Source organism: Rissa tridactyla, chromosome Z, assembly GCF_028500815.1.
Source record: "Rissa tridactyla isolate bRisTri1 chromosome Z, bRisTri1.patW.cur.20221130, whole genome shotgun sequence".
Taxonomy (NCBI): domain Eukaryota; kingdom Metazoa; phylum Chordata; class Aves; order Charadriiformes; family Laridae; genus Rissa; species Rissa tridactyla.
The window spans coordinates 70,897,668-70,915,094 of NC_071497.1; the positions used below are offsets into that span (position 1 = coordinate 70,897,668).

The 17,427-nt window shown below is 35.9% G+C and overlaps 1 protein-coding gene across 5 annotated transcripts in view; it reads left to right on the forward strand.

The window, feature by feature from the left end:
- The window catches only part of PAIP1 (poly(A) binding protein interacting protein 1), a 28,151-nt gene extending 10,729 nt beyond the window's left edge, over positions 1–17,422 (forward strand). For all 5 annotated transcript variants that reach the window (XM_054185838.1, XM_054185839.1, XM_054185837.1 and 2 more), the window contains 9 exons: positions 1,147–1,335; positions 4,864–4,976; positions 7,663–7,774; positions 9,037–9,162; positions 11,270–11,376; positions 12,829–12,946; positions 13,078–13,132; positions 13,744–13,837; positions 15,992–17,422. In XM_054185838.1, coding sequence (XP_054041813.1) covers positions 1,147–1,335; positions 4,864–4,976; positions 7,663–7,774; positions 9,037–9,162; positions 11,270–11,376; positions 12,829–12,946; positions 13,078–13,132; positions 13,744–13,837; positions 15,992–16,085 — 1,008 coding nt within the window. In that variant the 3' untranslated portion in view covers positions 16,086–17,422. The remainder of the gene's footprint in view (positions 1–1,146; positions 1,336–4,863; positions 4,977–7,662; positions 7,775–9,036; positions 9,163–11,269; positions 11,377–12,828; positions 12,947–13,077; positions 13,133–13,743; positions 13,838–15,991) is intronic.
- Positions 17,423–17,427: the final 5 nt, after the last annotated feature.

The following is a 17,427-nucleotide window of genomic DNA, read 5'->3' on the forward strand; positions in this document are numbered from 1 at the left end:
AGGCTGGATGGGGCTTTGAGCAACCTAGTCTAGTGGGAGGTGTCCCTGCCCATGTCAGGGTGGTTTGAACTAGGTGATCTTTAAGGTCCCTTTCAGCCCAAACCATTCCGTGAATTATAAGTCATTTCTTTAGCTGTCCCTCTTCACGCTCCTGGTTGCACTTCCCAAAATCTATGAGATGCATTTCACAGTTCTGTGCAGTGTGACAAAGTGAATTATTTGTACTGTGTTACTAGAAGTGACATCACAAAGTATGCTGCTTCCCTTTGCTATTCCCCTTCTGTACTAGCATTATAATCGTCTAGAACAGTATTGACTTCAGATACTACTAGGTATATTCATTTTCTGAATGGACAAAATTAGCAGCCTTCTGTTCCATCAGCAGGAACATAAACATCAATAAAGTGGTGTTGTGCAAGCTTATCCTTTCTTTAGGAGCAGGTGTGTTTACTGCCTGGTTTTTAAGATCAGTAGCTGCAAATTAATGCAATGCTGCTTGAATAATTTCATTTCATGCCTTGTAAGCTTTCATCCATTGCCAAGAGATGCAAATTTGCTGACTTTAAAAGAGCAGTTTTCCTGACTATACTGTCTACATGGGAACACTACACTGTATTTATTGTATTTCTGTAGTGTCGTCCCCTTCTGTGTATTTTGGAGCACTGTACACTCTATGTAAGCCCAAAATACTTTGTTCCAAATTTTCAATTATTTTACCTTCTGCAATTGCTGTGTCTGCAGCACAGTTTGTGTGTGCATCATGAATGGGTGTTGAGCTTCAGTTTGGTAGTTTTATTCTTAACAGATATCCTTATTTACTAGTTTGTTAGTTAATCTTGCACCCAATTTGGCAAGCTGTTTGATTTTCTTTTTAATCTGTGTTTTGATGTGTTTTGCTGGAAGACCCTAATCTCTATAAAAACATGTTACCTAGTTCTTAAGATAAGGCTATTGCAGCTTTCTGGTACATTGAGGTTTATGCTCTATAAAAATGTTGAAGTGTATTCTGTACTAAAGATCACTATCAAGTATGTAGAGACTACTCAAGACTAAGGGCTATATGGTTACTTCTGGAGATAGTAGTAAGTATCATAACATTCTTTTCGGTTCCTTTTAAATAGTTTGTATATTCTTTCACTGCTATAGGATTCTTCCTATGAAGATAGATATGACGGCTATCTGACTTTGTCAGAATATGTACAAGACTTCCTAAATCACCTCACCGAGCAACCTGGTTGTTTTGAAACTGAAATAGAGCAGTTTGCCGAAACACTGAATGGCTGTGTCACTGCAGATGAAGCTTTACAAGAACTTGTTGAACTCATCTATCAGCAGGTAGCTTGTGTATTCTGTCTTATAACATGGATATTATGCCTCTGTTACCTGATGTCCAAGACTTGCACACCAGTGTTATTTGTTACGTAATTGTTATCTCCATAGTATTTGAATAGTTTGATTTTTTTTTTCTTTTTAGACTGAAACATACAGGGAAAGATTTTGCTCAATAAATTGAAATGGTAGCTCAAGTGGATGGTTGATAAATTCACCCAATTTACTCTGTTTCCTTCGTTGTGTATTTGGATCTCCTGGGTCACATAATAAAGCTGAAATTACAGCGCTTATTTAAAGGGAGTTATATTTGAATTGCTGTATTTATATAGTATTGAAGAAACTCTTAAGCCATGTCAGAGTTATACATTTTTATTCCATCCTGCAAAAAAATTTCTTCATAATACTTAGATAATTTTAATTCCTTATCAAATTTATACCTACTGTTTAATTCCTAATCAAATTTATACCTACTGTACACATGACCCTTTGGGAAATGCTCCTTTATTTACAGGCTTTTTTCTTCATTTGGAATATACCTATTTCAGAACAGCATAACTGGAGGAGAGTAAAGTTTGTCTAATGGTAACTAGGTCCGGTCCCATTGATGGCCATGGAAATGAGGATAGAGACCTTGAGCTGAACTCTGTACTAATTGGGGGAGCCATTGGAAAGAACAGCTTAGTATGTGTTGCTTAGCAAATGAGCTGCTGTTACTGTCTTTCGGGCTTGCTGCAGAGAATGAAGTCACGCTTGTGCTTGCTATTTATTGCATTAGGTGTCTTTCACTTTCCTGGGTTGGTTGCTGTCAAATTCTACATTGAAGAATGCAAATTCTTACTTGTCTTTTAAGTGAGCTACTTGCACAATATTTTAATCTGGGGTATGTAGAAGCTGCCTGACTGTTTGGTCATTGTACAGAACTTTAGAGTCTAAAGTTTCTTATCATCATATGGAATTGATGCACGTTTAACTCAGAACAGTTTAGTTACACGTTAAGATTAATTAAAACACAATTGTGCTGTATTTGGCAGCATCATTTTCCCATCCTTGATTTGAACACATGGAGGATAGTTAAAAAAAGATTAACGCATTCCATATAATTTTATTGGAAAGAAAAAAAGAGGAATTTATCCCATTTTAAACTTCATATATGCTAAATACATTGACTTGCATTTAATGTTAAGTCTTTAATGTTGCCTCTTCTTCTCTCCCCCTACTTAGAAACAAGTTCAGTGTTAGGGTTGGCTGTGCCTTCCTCAACTAAGAAGCATTGAGTGTTATCAGTCTGAAATTACATGAAAAATAAAAGATAGTGCAAAAAAGCTGTACTAGTATCCAAAAGCATCCTCCAATTTTAGTTTTGTTGTTTGTCAGGATAGGATAGTGTTTGAGTGTAAGTCAACTATGCTTATTATTCTTCTGTCTTGAGCAAAGGCTCAAGTGTTTGTGTTTCCTGGCTTATCACAAAATAATTAAAGTTGCTGAAGTGTACTTATAAGCATTTTCTTCAGTGATGTTAATTTAACCCAACTGAGCTGATTTACAAATGCTAGGTTTCTGCAAGCAAAAGATTAAAATGAAGGAAACCCAAGTCCTGTACAGTCTTCCTTTCATCTGTGTGTCAGGTATCTTAGCCTGCCTGTATGAATTAATTCTATCCTTCCCCTGTTCTTCCTAATCCATTTGTATCTCTGGACAGAGTGAAGTGCTGGTTGTTCTCCAGAAGTTGAACGCTCTGACTGTATAGCTTAAGAATCTTGACTGTTGTATAGTTAACACAGTGGATTGTTCCTGTTACAGCAACTGAAACTTCTCAAGATATGTATTGATAGATTAGCCTTCATACTTAGGTTGTGACTTTTTTGAGTCAGAGAGAAACTGAGATTACCATCAACAATAATTCAGGGAAGATGATATTGCATTGTAATGATTGGTTATTAAGAACGTGTAAGGTGGGGGTTTTTTGGTCTGTGTGTGCTATGCCAGGTCATAAAACTTAAATTGTTGGAGTATGTGATGCAACTACAAACTACAAATACAGACCAACTAATTAGGATGGTAATGTTTAAAAAATACAGATGAGGTTTAAAGAATTTGTGTGTGTGTGGTGGTTTGTTGGGGTTTTTTTGTTAAGAAAAAGAAGTGAAATTTAAGTGATGTGTTTTGCCTCATAAAAAAGGGGGCACCTCTTCTAGTCCTAGCAACTGATTTAATGAAACCACCAAAAAGCTCATTAGCTATTTCACGTGTCTCTTACTGGAAACTAAATTCTATCTGACTACTGTAATTACTTAAACTTGTTCTGTCTTCCAGAGACACTTTAGTTTTTTCCAGCGACTTCATGCACATAGTACAGTTATATTGAGTGCCTATTTTTATCTGCCTGTTGAAGGTCACTAGGTATAACACATTGACATCCTAATGGCAAGATGCTTTTTTCAAATATGTTAGAAGCAGAAGTGTGCAAGGACATCTATAGTGCTGGTGGAGGATCAAGATGTAAAAGGAACGTTGAAAAATAATAAAGCTACTGGAGAAGTTTAGTGAATTCTTAGTATCCCTGTTTTCTTTTTGGCAGAGATGATGAAGTTATTCACACCAGAACCTCTTTTCACTGAAGCTGCATCTGAGAAACAATCTCAAATTCAAGCGTTGTTAGAAGAGAGTTCAAAACAAGTGAACAGTAATAAATTGGCAAAATAAGGGAATATTCTGCGTTAAGTTCTCAGAGGTTTAATGTAGACACTACCCAATTCCCAGTTACTCTTTTCCTTCTCTTGACATTCTGAAGTATCAAGTTTAAAGCAAAATATTTTTCAGTGTATAACTTACGTGTGAAATTCCATTGCTGTCACCTCGTTTTAGATGACAAAAGTGTAAATGTTCAACAGTGACAGGACTTGTTTTAGAAAAAAGTACCCATCAAGAGCTATTAACTGTAATGATGTGGGTTTAACCTCTGAATCAGGTGTTTGCTATTCTGCAGATTGCTGGAGCATGTACAAGTATTTATCTTTACTTGCCATGTTCTTGTATTCCTTCCCTGGGCATTCACTATTGCCAAAAATAGATTCTGGGATAAGTAGCTCTTGGACTGAATGAAGGTGACTCTTTTTTTATTTTATTTTAATGTACTTACTGCTTCATAAGAGAGTGCATGTCCTTGAAAAAGTGTCTTAAAGTCCACAGTTTGATTTTTTTTTTTTAATAAACAATTTGTAAGTGACTTTCAGACACTCTTTGGTTGTAGGTCACAATGGATAAGTAGAGTTGAGGGTACACAGCATAATGGAGGCTGTTTTCTTAAAGCCACAAAATCACAGTGTAACGAACTTTTAAGTGCTGAAATGCATATAGCGAAGTGTTCATGAGATATAAAAATTAACATGACAAAGAGTAATTATTAATCTTCTGCTCTTCAGTTGTCTAATTAACTGTTAAACAATTTTCAAAAAAGCTTTTAAAGATACATCCTGATCGCCTAATCATGAGTGTTGTGAATAATTTATTTTTCTACTTTTGTTTTGGAAGGCCACATCTGTCCCAAATTTTTCCTACATAGGAGCACGGTTGTGTAACTATCTATCTCACCACCTAACCATTAGTCCACAAACTGGGAACTTCCGACAGTTGTTACTTCAAAGGTCAGTATCAGCATGTCATTTTAAGCCTGTTACTTTCTCAGGTTACATGTCTTCCTATTTTGTATGTAACTCTTAATGTCGTGCGCAAAGAGGTATATATTTAAAATAGAAGTTTAAAGTGAGCAAATGGATAGTGAATACATATATTTTTAAATATTTTAATATTTTAAAATATGAAAATAGGACTCCATTCAGAGTTCTGTAGGCTCTTTTGAACTGAGTATCTTAGACTGATCCCAAATTACAGGGCAAATTTGAAAGCTAGTCCACTCTAAAAGTATCCTAAATGAACATACATGTACTGTCCTTGTCCTTGGAGTCTTGCCAGGACTTATTTTATTGTCGATTTTTCTTTAATTACTTTTCTGTCTGGAGTTTCTGTATAAGGTTTATTGATTGATCAGCTAACTGACTTTATGAAGTAGTTGTGTAAAATGCAGAAGGATAAATTTCTTCAATTTTCAGTTATTACAGAGTTCTGTGGGCTTACAGGTTTAACAATGATTAGCGTTCACAGTGGACAAAAATGCAACATTTTTTAAATGGATATATTTCCTTTTAAATCTCAGTGCATGGTATGTTAATGAGTAGTACACTTGAATACTTCATAATTTTTTAGAAAATAGCCTTTTTGTCTTTAAGGACTTCTGGATTTCTAAGCTTTGGGCTTGCTTCTTATTTTAAGTTTCACTTAGTCCACCTCTGTTTAGGAGCAAAAGCACGATAAACTTTCAACAGCAGTACATTCTGATGATCTTTTATCAGGAATGGTACCTTATGGAGAAGCTGAAAATATATATGTATTTTTTTTTTACCTTGTCCCAAAGCAGATGAGCCTTTTTGCCTTCAAAATTATCATTTTCACCTTCTGTTTTTTTAACTATGTTTCTTACTTGAACATGAAGGAAATTGCTGTTAATGTTGGATTACCTGGTTCCTGGTTTTTGAAGCCAACCCAATAGATAACATTCATTTTAGTACCCTGAGGCCATGAATTTAAAGTTGCTATTGCTAATATGGATGGAATGGGGTAGGGGCAGAGGAGGATAAACACCCTAACAATATGACCACAGAGAGCTCCTCTTCTGTTTCTCAGCTTAAGTTTCTACCTTAAATTTTTATTTCAGCAACTTAGATTTTTCAGTTTCAATGGTGTTTCTTAATCCATTACATAACGATTGAGAATACCTTCCTCTTATCTCAACTATTTTTTAATTCTGTTTTTGAATGTCTATGAGAACTTGTGTATTTTTGTTGAATACTAGAAAAACTATGTTGCTGCCATGTGATCTTTATCCTCTGTATATGATTCTATAATTTAGATATAACTACAAAGACTCATAGAATGCTTTGGGCTGGAACAGACCTTAAAGAACTTCTAGTGCCAACCCCCCTGCCATGGGCAGGGACACCTCCCACTAGACCAGGCTGCTCCAAGCCCCATCCAGCCTAGCCTTGAACACCTCCAGGGATGGGGCATCCACAGCTTCTCCGGGCAGCCTCTTCCAGTGTCTCACCATCCTCACCGTAAAGAATTTCTTTGTAATATCTAATCTAAATCTCCCCTCTTTCAATTTAAAACTCTCATCCCTCATCCTATCACTAGACTCCCTGATCAAGAGTCCCTCTCCCCATCTCTCCTGTAGGCCCCCTTCAGGCACTGGAAGGCTGCTGTAATGTCTCCCTGGAGCCTTCTCTTCTCCAGGCTGAACAACCCCAACTCTCTCAGCCTGTCCTCATAGCAGAGGTGCTCCAACCCTCTGATCATCTTCATGGCCCTCCTCTGGACTCACTCCTAACAGATCTATGTCTTTCTTATGTTGGGTGCCCCAGAGCTGGACACAGTACTCCAGGTGGGGTCTCACAAGAGTGGAGTAGAGGGGCAGAATCACCTCCCTCGACCTGCTGGCCACACTTCTTTTCATGCAGCCCAGGATGCGGTTGGCTTTCTGGGCTGTGAGCACACGTTGCTGGCTTATTTCCAGCTTTTCATCCACCAGTACCTCCAAGTCTTTCTCCTCAGGGCTGCTCACAACCCCTTCATCCCTAGCCTGTATCCATGTTTGAGACTGCCTCAACCCAGGTGCAGGATCTTGCACTTCATGAGGTTAGTATGGGCCCACTTCTCAAGCCTGTCCAGGTCCCTCTGGATGGCATCCCTTCCCTCTGGAATATCAACTTCATCACGCAGCTTGGTGTCATGAATTATGCATCACTGTCACTTAAAATGGTGAAATAAAGAATTTATTGAATAAGTGTAAAGACATCTAAGACAATGTGGGCAGTACCGTGAAAGGGGCATAATGTCTTTCAGAGTATATCTACTTTATTTCCATGGACATCTGGCTGTCTGTGTGAAACTTCCTATACCCATATTCTAATATATAAACTGTGTAACTGTCTCTTAATTTTTACACATTGTGATTTGCTCCGTTTCATTTTGCTGTCCCGGGTATTTCAGTGCTTGAAAACATAATCATGTGATCATATGTATTCATCTCAAAGGACAAAAATCCACTATGTCTTTGTGAAGTCCTCTCATTTCTGTCACAAATCATACTTCCCAACATTCAGCATTTAATAGTTTTAAGGCAGTTCATAAGTTCTTAGCATTCAGTTAAATAAGTAGCATGTTATATATGTTGGAATATCTGCAGATGATACAATTTTGTTTTTATTTTTACAGGTGTCGAACAGAGTATGAAAACAGAGATGAAGCCACCAAAGGAGATGAGACTACTCGAAAACAATTTCATGCCTTTGTACTGTTCTTAGCTGAGCTTTACCTTAACCTAGAGGTAAGAAGAATGTTGCATGTTAGGTGGTTCTTCATTAATTTTTTGTGGTGTTTAGGTAAACACTGAAATAGAATGTAATTTGAGGTATTTTTCTAAAGGGAGAGGGCAATAAAGTAAAAGAACTTTAGAACAGTTTCATTATAATGTATGTCCAAGAAACGGTTAAAGAAGGAAGGACAAGATCATTAGAAAAGAAGTATATAAAGATCAAAAAAAAAAAGTGTAAGAATTCATAAAAATAATCAACCATAAACCACCTTTGGAATGAAGCTTTTGGTATTTTGTTTTGACTGGCAAAACCCCCAGATGACTACACTTAACCAACATAGGAAATGTTACAACCTAGCAGAAGCAGATCAGCATCAATAACCCATGTAATTCAGTATTCAGCCGCTAATAGGAGCTACTATCAAGCCCTTGAGGAAGATGTGGAAATCCTCAAAATGAGCAATCAAAAATGCAGACCCTTAAAGATTTTTCTTCTGAGGGTTGAGTCCTTTGGTTATGCATGAAGCATGAAATCTTGTATTTAGAGGGTTTTTTTCTATCTGTGATATGTACGAAAAAGTGTATGTACAAATAAAAATTCTTTGACTCTTATACCTGTGAGTTCAGTAAGTTCACTAAGTGTTGTAGTGTACTTTAAAAATCTATTGTTGACTGGACTATTTCAATGGTTTGACTTAAGCAGATACTATAAAAATGTTCCACTGGCATACGGAAAGAAAATAATACTCTGACTCTTCCATTTTTGTTCGTAAGTGGGCCTTGAAATCTGCTTTCTGCTTGCGAGAAGTAAAAAGGAAGATTTGCAAAGGGTTTGGATGAGGAGGAGTTACCCAGTTCTGTGCAGTATACCATTTATTTTTAAAGCATTTTCTATAATTTTTTAACTACCTAAAGAATGCCTTCTAGAAGTAAGCCACTACAACTGTAGAGAATACATAATGTAGTATGGGAAAGAGCATGGGGTTCTGGGAATTTTATATTTTGTGGACCACTTGCCAGGCATTTAGTAGCTTTTATTTGCGATTTATTAGCAAAATGCTTGTCATGCATTGTTATGTATACGTCAGAATTGTAAGCATATTACTCAAAGTCTGTGTTCTAAAATAGTTACAGTATTTGTCATGTTCTTCCAACTAAAGAGCTCAACTATGTTGATCACAAACCAAATCATACAGCATTTAAGACAGAAAATGCAACTAAATTAATTTCTAAAACTTAAGTCTTTTAATTATTTTTTTATATTTATTTTGCAGATTAAAGGAACAAAGGGACAGGTAACGCGAGCAGAAATTCTTCAAGAAGGCCTTCGGGAATTACTAAATGCGCTTTTCTCTAATCCTGTGGACAGTAATTTGATATGTGCAGTGAAACTGCTGAAGGTGAGACAGTAGTTGTAAAGAAAAAAAAAATCAAGTTTTTTAACCTTCCTACCTGTGGGAGCAGTGGGAGAAACTGCAAATGAGGAGTGTTTATAGGGTCTTATGCATTACATAATAAGCAGAGCAAGCTGTACTTTTCTTTTTTCTCCTTCTGGCATGGGAGAAAACTGTAATCAACTGGAATGAATTGTGGTATTTTGGGTATGTTTTCTGCTCTGAAGGACACTGTGCAGTTACGGTCTACCACTTTTTGCAGCAAAAGGTTCTTGATATCCGTTATTTCAAACTATATTGTCTGCATCATTACTAGTGTAGAAATACATATACTTCTCTTTCATGATGAAAACAAACCTCTTTGCTCTTAAGTTTTACTTTTTCTTTAAAAAATCGTTAGCTTCTGTGCAGGGAGAAATTTATCTTTTCTAGCCATGGTTATGCCCATAGTTGAGAAAACACAGTTTATTTTAGGAATGAAAATTAAAAGCTAAACCATATTTTTCTGGAGTTTTGTTTCTGTTCTTTTGTGCTTGGTTGGTTGGTTGGCTTAGTTTTCCTCATTCTTCCCCCTTCCTCCCACTCCATTATTTTTCAGACTCTTCTATCTTGACTTCCAATTCTAGAAGCTTCTTTTGATACGGTGAATAGGGAAGAGAGGCTTTACATCTTCCAATTTAAACCCTTAATTTGAAGTTTGGATGTTTAAGCAGGTTGCTTCATAGCAAGTGTGAGGTTGGGTTCAACAAGCACATTATCTCCTACGGTCACTCCTTATGTTGGTAGTGCTTCCCTGAGGCAAGGCCCGCTGAAGGACCTTTCAAAAAGGCAGTACACAAATCAGGAAGTTTTCCAGTGCTGGTGCGGGTTTTTATAATTGTTCTCCAAAGAAGATGGAGGTCGTCTCACTATTTGTATGGATATTCTTGGAATATTTATTTGGCTTCACAGCATCCATTCTAAAATAAAAGACAGTGATCTAAATTATTTTATGACACGTTGCTAAATCTGAAAGGTGTTACAGAACAGAGTTTCTGTTGGTTTTTTTTTTTATGCAAGTGTTTTCTGTTGTCTTATAGTATCTGCTTTTGTTGGAGTACATCTATAGCTAGATTGGGTTACCTCAGGAAACCTTGCTTTCGCTACTGAAGCAATAAGTGTCTCCTGTTGTCTTTTTCATTCAATATAGTGATAGCGAGAGGTATTTCATTGTTTGCTTTGCTATATGTTTATTTTTAATTAAACCTTCTTGGTGCTACTATCTAATTATCTATGATCAAGGTAGGACCACAGTGGAAAACTGAGAATACCAAACAAGTGCTAAGATGCTTGCTTTTTATCTTTGCATTTTATTCCTTTGTATCATGAGGTGCCATTCCAAGCATTTTGGATCATGTAATATTTATGCTGAGTAGATCGGGAATTGCTATCAGCTGTGATCATAGTGGCAAACTAATTTTTTCTGATTTAATTCCTACTATGCAATTATTGAGCAATGAAGGTACCAATTCTTAACATAAAAGGCTTTCATGCACAGCAGTTCCAGACTGTCCGCTGCTAAAGTTCTCTCAGCAGCAGCTTCAGCCTCACAGATTTTATGTATTAAAATTCAGGCTGGCTGGGTCAGATAATTCCTGGCTGCTTCTCTTATATATACCCAAATGAAATTCTTTGGCATGTCTGATACTAGCTAAGTCGACTGAAGTGTTTCTAAAGTTTATTAAAGTATTTGTTATTCTCAGGTAAGCTGGTGGCATCATCTGCAAAAATAAGGTCTCCTTTTTTAAATAAAGTAAGATCTGACAAATGTCACTGAATAGTTGTTTCAAAATCATATTTCAGGACTGAAAGTGGAGAAGTAGCTGTGACCTTCTAGGTAACATAAACATTGGACGTAGAGCTACCACACTATCTGTAGTCTACAGTGAACTATTTACAAGGTCTATGAATCTATGTAGCAAACAGATGTAGGCAATTGGGAGCTTCAGCCCTCAGGTAGTCACACTATGCATCTAAACATTATGAACTGTTACAGAATGTCTTCTGTTAACAGCTTATTAAAGTTTTGTAATTTTCTTTAAAAAAATTAAACCAACTAGTCCCTTGTCTTCAGTTGACAGGCTCAGTTTTAGAAGATGCCTGGAAAGAAAAAGGAAGGAATGATATGGAGGAAGTGATACAGAGAATTGAAAATGTTGTGTTGGACGCAAACTGTAGCAGGTGAGAAGATAAATTTATGTGCAATGTTTTGTTTTTTATATAAACATCTTAAAAATCCTCAAGAGTAATGAACATGTACAAAACATTATCTTAAAAACTTTTTTTTTATGAACAGTAAGGTGATATTTGGGTGACTTCCCATGTAAAAAAAAAAAAATAAATATATTTTTCAATTAAGACGGCTTGGGGGTCCTTTGGGTTTTGGTTGTTGGGGTTTTTTTTTAATTTTTGTGTTTTATCTTTTAACAGAGATGCATGTTCCACTCTAATGATTTACTTTTTTAACCTTTTAGATCTTGAAATCTTTCGTAAGTGCTTTAGATTCTAAGTCCAAGTATCTATATAAAGAGACAATAGTGGCAATATCTCATAGTTTATACTTTTAAATCTGAATTTAACAGTATTAAATATACACAAACAAGATTAAATATGTAACAGTATTAAATATATAAAAATCACTATAAATGTAACGGCAAAATGGAGTATCCTTTGTGGTGTGGTTTTTGGTGGGTTTTTTTTCTGGACAGCATATTTTTTTTGGCTGGGTCTTACTGCAGTCTGGAAAAAAACAAGTGGTTGGCTAATGTATTCTGCTTTCTAATTTGCAATCAGCAGCGTGCATGAGGTTATCTGATTCTGCTGTACTTCATCCTCAGCTTCTTGCAAACTTACTAAAAAGCTCTAGAGGGTTCAGATGCTGTGATCTGATCTTTTGCCATATGGAGGGAGGCCAGCAGGTAGCTCATAGCATCTGTGGTTTGTAACTGAGCTGCCCACAGGGAAGATGAGGAAAATTTTGCTTCAGGAACCAGAGAAAATTGATAGTGCAGGCCAAGACTTCAAAGACACAGAAGCACAAACTTATTTTAATAGAGAAAACAACTGAAGATTTTTTTTATTTATTTATTCCTTAATGAAACTTTTCTCCATGGCCTTGCTTAGAAGAAAGCAGTTTCTCTTATTTTAGGGATTAAATGGGTGGTGGTATCTAATGTATTGGAGACATTACTTCTCACTGTTGACTGCAAAATTTTAGTGGGATTAAGAGGGCTAAAGTTAGGAGCACAAATTATCTGGAGATAAATTTGGAGATCATCCCTCTGTTTTTCCCAGTACTATCCTTTTCTCAGAAAAGGATTTGTTTCTCAACTTGTACTGCAGGTTTGTCATCTTGATAAAAACTATAGTAATTTCTGTTTCGTATAGGCTTCATACTTTACCACAGAGGAATTGGAAAGGGTGAATGTCTCATAATTGACACATAAAGCATCTAGACTTGCAGGGGAAAAATTATCCCAAAATTATCTGCACACTGGACCAAATTTTGTCCTTTTTAGACCTTTGCGGTGGCGGGGGGGGAAGGAATTTATCTAGTATTTGCAAGATAACAGAGCCCCATTTCTTGCTTAGCAAAAAACATTCTAACCTTTGTAGTGCTTCTCTTTATTTCAGAGATGTGAAACATATGCTTCTTAAACTAGTAGAACTGCGATCAAGTAACTGGGGTAGAGTTCATGGAAGTTCTCCACATACTGAAGCTACCCCTGAAAATGACCCAAACTATTTTATGGTAAGAACAAACAGACACTTCAGTTCATTAATTTAGTGAATTAATTTGGTTAATAGACAATCACATTGCTGAAAACTACAAGCAGCTGTCTCTCTGAACACGTATAACTTTCTGTATAACTTTATTCTCAGAACGAGCCAACGTTTTACACTTCTGATGGTGTTCCTTTCACTGCAGCAGATCCAGGTACATCACAAGCTTACTATACCTGTCTTCTCAGTCCTCTTCAGAAAGTTGTAATTCAGTTTATGTCCTGTTGAAGTACATAAAATGTTCTGCAAACGTCTGAAACTTGTACAACTTAAAAGACAAAATTATGTCTGAATTCCTAGCTTTGTGTAACACTTGCTTTATTCTGCATTAAAAGAAGGTAAATGTTTGAAATAGAGAATATGTGTTTGAGTTCATATAGTTCAGAATTTGTGCCATGGTCTTCAGCATTTGGTCTCTCCAAGAGGCCAGAAATCTTCAAGTCATCTTTTGTTTGTCCGTTGTTGGTAGCAAAAGGGTTTGTTTCTTCCTTGGTTTCTTTGTTTTCTGTAATGTGAGCACAATGTGACATGACATCATTTGAAGTAGAGACATCTGTGACTGCCTTTACAGTTCTCTGGGAAGACAGGTATCATTCTTAGAGGTTGACTGATGTCCGGAGAAAACACTGTAGCAGGAGTTTTTTCTATAGTATGTTTCATGCCATTTATGATTTCATTAAATAGGCTATTTTGAAACTATATAGATGTATGTTAATTTAGAGAATTAGTGTTACATATTGCTCAGTCTCATTTTCACTTTGCCAGATTACCAAGAAAAATACCAAGAGCTGCTTGAAAGAGAGGATTTGTTTCCAGATTATGAAGAAAATGGAACAGATCTACCTGGATCTGGAGATCCGTATGTTTGCTTTTCAGTGATAATTTTTTTTAACAGTGGTTGTTTTTACTGCAGACTTAGGAATCCAATCTTGACAAAAATGAAACTAAATAATATAATTATTATTTAGCTCCGCAATGGGTGTAAGTTGGTTTGTAATCACAAAAGTTAGAAACAAATTTTATACTTACCCACCTAAGTAAGGTAATTAAATTTCAGGTATTTATGCACATATACAAACATACTCTCTTCTGCATTTAAAAAAAATGAATTTGCAAGCAAAACAGAACACTGATCTTCAGGTGCTGGTAGTGAGGCAACCTGAATTCATTCAACTGATGCGCATACGCATCCCAGCTAGACATGATGACACAACCTTCAGAGTCTTTCAAAGGAAGGAGGTTGTTAAGTTTCCCTCCTCAGGATACGTAGTATTGCCTCAACTAAATGGCTATTCAGAAGTCCTAAAGAACAAGAAAAGCAACCTAATGGCAAAGGGGGAAGCAATAGATGGGAACGTAGTCTGACTTTCTTACACTGGTTTATAAGAATTTAACATGAACGCAGTAAAAGAAATATGATCTAAAATAAATGCTCTGAGCTTTGTACTCACATGGTTGAAGCAGAATGTTCAGATCATGATTTGATACCTAAGAACACTTTCAGTGTTGTGCTTATGTATGATAAAGAGTGCTGGCCTGGATCAATATTGTTGTTAGTAAACTAGAAAGCTTCTAAATCGCACCCAGCTGATGGGAGTGGCAAGAATTTTGGAAGATAAATTACAGATATAATCAGAAATCAACAAGCTCATACTGAGGGGGAAAAAAATACCCATGTGAACCTCTATGCTTAGATGAACAAATTAAACGCAAGATGGAAACAGACAGCAGTTAAACATAGCAAATCCGAAGAGTGACTTGTGGAAGACTGAGTCAACCTTCATGCAAGGTGACTGTGGAACCTTCTTTGTTGAAGGCTTAAGAAAAGCTTAGACAAACGTATGCTGATCCTCTGTCAGCTATTTCTCATGACTGACATCAGGGAGAAGGGTCCTGTGTTGAGTCCCTTCTCAAGTCTACACTTCTACAAGGAAGAAGGAACAAATGAAATAAACATGTAGACCGCTTCTTCAATGCGCAATGCTAAAGAAAAAGTACTTTCCATACATGGTTCTGTGGCACTTAGTGTGCTTTTATGTGAAACATACCATTTATGGCCTCTGTACAGGTGAGAGGTGCTGACTCCCTTATTTGGAACTAAGGCACAGAAGACAATAAACTAAGCCCCTGAAATTAATGCACACGTTTTGAGTCAGTAGCTGCTGACTGTTTTTTTTTTAAGGCTGTTCAGAATTATATACACTATCATGTTCAAGCTACAACTCTGTTGTCCTAGTTTGCAGCGATGAACACTCCAGATGAACCTGGAGAAAACAAGGAACACTCAAGTTACTTCTCAATAACTGTGGGGAGAAAGAAAGCTGAAGTCATGCCTGCCACTTCCCAGCTTTACTTTGAAGCTTTATGGTAGTCTCCACTCTGTGCAATACTTAATATCCTTAATGGGATCCAGTCTTTTCTGTAACTTAAATAAGACAGATCTTTTCCGAAAGACTGGTTACCATATGATGAAGGTAATATAATGCAGATGCAATAGCGAGGTGAATTAAGATTGCTTTCTTTCATATATCGACAAATAGGAATGCAGGTTTTATATATAAATATATTCTTTGACTAGTGTGCAACCAAGACCGTTGGTGCAGTATTTGAAGCAGGATGTTGACCAACTAAAAATTAGGCTAATATGATGCTAATTATGGGATTTTTTTTTTTCAAATAGATCAGTAGAGATGCATTATTAAATTTTGGGAAGCTTGGAATGCATTATTGCATTTTCTGTCATCTCAGGAACTATTTATGTCTTTTAAACTGTGGACAGCATAAGATGATCTAAAGAGGTGACAAACACTGTAGCTATTTGTACATACCTATGCTGCTTTGAGGTTTCTGTTTATTTGTTTCACATTAGTTTTTTTCCCCTTCATCCCATTTAAGAAAATGTCATAGTTAACTGCTATTTATAAAGTTCTATTTTATTCTTGACATCTACATAAATGTTGCTGGAAATCTGTACATAAACTTAACATCTTTGGTGATTTTTTTCTTTTTTAAGGTATTTTGATGACATTGATGACGAGATGGATCCAGAAATTGAAGAAGCATATGAAAAATTCTGTCTAGAATCAGAACATAAGAGAGAACAGTGAGATGTTACACATTAATGTTAGTTTATTAAGCCAGTTCATATAAGGTTAGAATACAGGGGGATACAAAACATTTGTACCAAAATAAGGAACTTGAGTTTCTCCAAGTACTAAAGTTATACAATTTCCATTTTGTTTAACACAATCTGCCAAAAATTGTAAACTTATGCCCTGTAACTTAAAATGTTGTGTATATATCATAGTTTATTTTATGTACAGGTAAATGAACAGTGTTTTGGCTGCAATAAAAATGATTTTGAAATTATCATAATGGGAATTAAAATTTAATGGGCAACTGTCCCATAAAATTTCCCTTGAGGGAGAAAGGGGAAGAATAACTTGATCTAAATTTAATTGCTTGCTTGCTTGATTTAGTATATATTGGGATTTACTCATCCTTTTACTTATATGCAAGATATCTGGTATTTAATTTATTTTTTTTTTTAAGGGCGGTAGGATCCAAATACAGATATTTTTTTTCTGTAGACCACAGTCAAAAAAAGTGGTTTGTGAAGGTGGTGGGGTTGGGGTTTTTTTGGGTTGGTTTTTTTTTTTTTTGGGGGGGGGTGTTTTGTTTATTTCCTTTTTCTTCCGATTCCAAAACCCATATAGGTGAGGTCTAGATGCTTCTTTTTTTTTCTGGAATAAACATGTTATTTGTCAACATGTGACAAAGCAAGCAGTTTTTTGGTAGTCGTGTGCTTTCAAGATCTTTGGATCAGATATGCTTATTTTCAACTTTTAAAGCAACAACTATCCTTTAATTTGTTGTGTTCTTCGAGACTAGATGAATATATTTATGTTTTAACCCTTGCTTCTCAAGACTATGTGCAGTGCTCAACGTTTTGTTTTTTTTTAACACATCTAACATGTCTAACCTTCTAGCAACTCTTGTGACTTCCTCCATTCTTCTAATTTTATATAGTTTGATTTAATTTTGTGGTTGGAGTAAATTCATGTATTTCATAAACGTTAACATTTTGAAGCCAACTGGTCGTTTTTGACACCATATAATCACATTAGTTTTCCTGGGATACTCCATTGTTGTTGCCAAACTCAGTTGTACTGTTTCCTGTTATCCGTTACTGGTTGACTGAGTAGAACCCCTTTCCAAAAACAAATGGAAATACTTCCCAGACGTTAGCTACTGTAAAGAACATGTTGTAAATATGCATGTAAATAATTCTGTTAATATTTCACTGTTATTTGTTTGGTTAAATAACTTGTGCATCTGCTAATAGAGTGAGCACTGACTGTTTTCTGGATGTTTATTTAACATACTTATTTAGGTTGGAGTTTTGGAAAATAAAATTTAAATAGCTTTGTTTTCTTTGGTATAATTTTA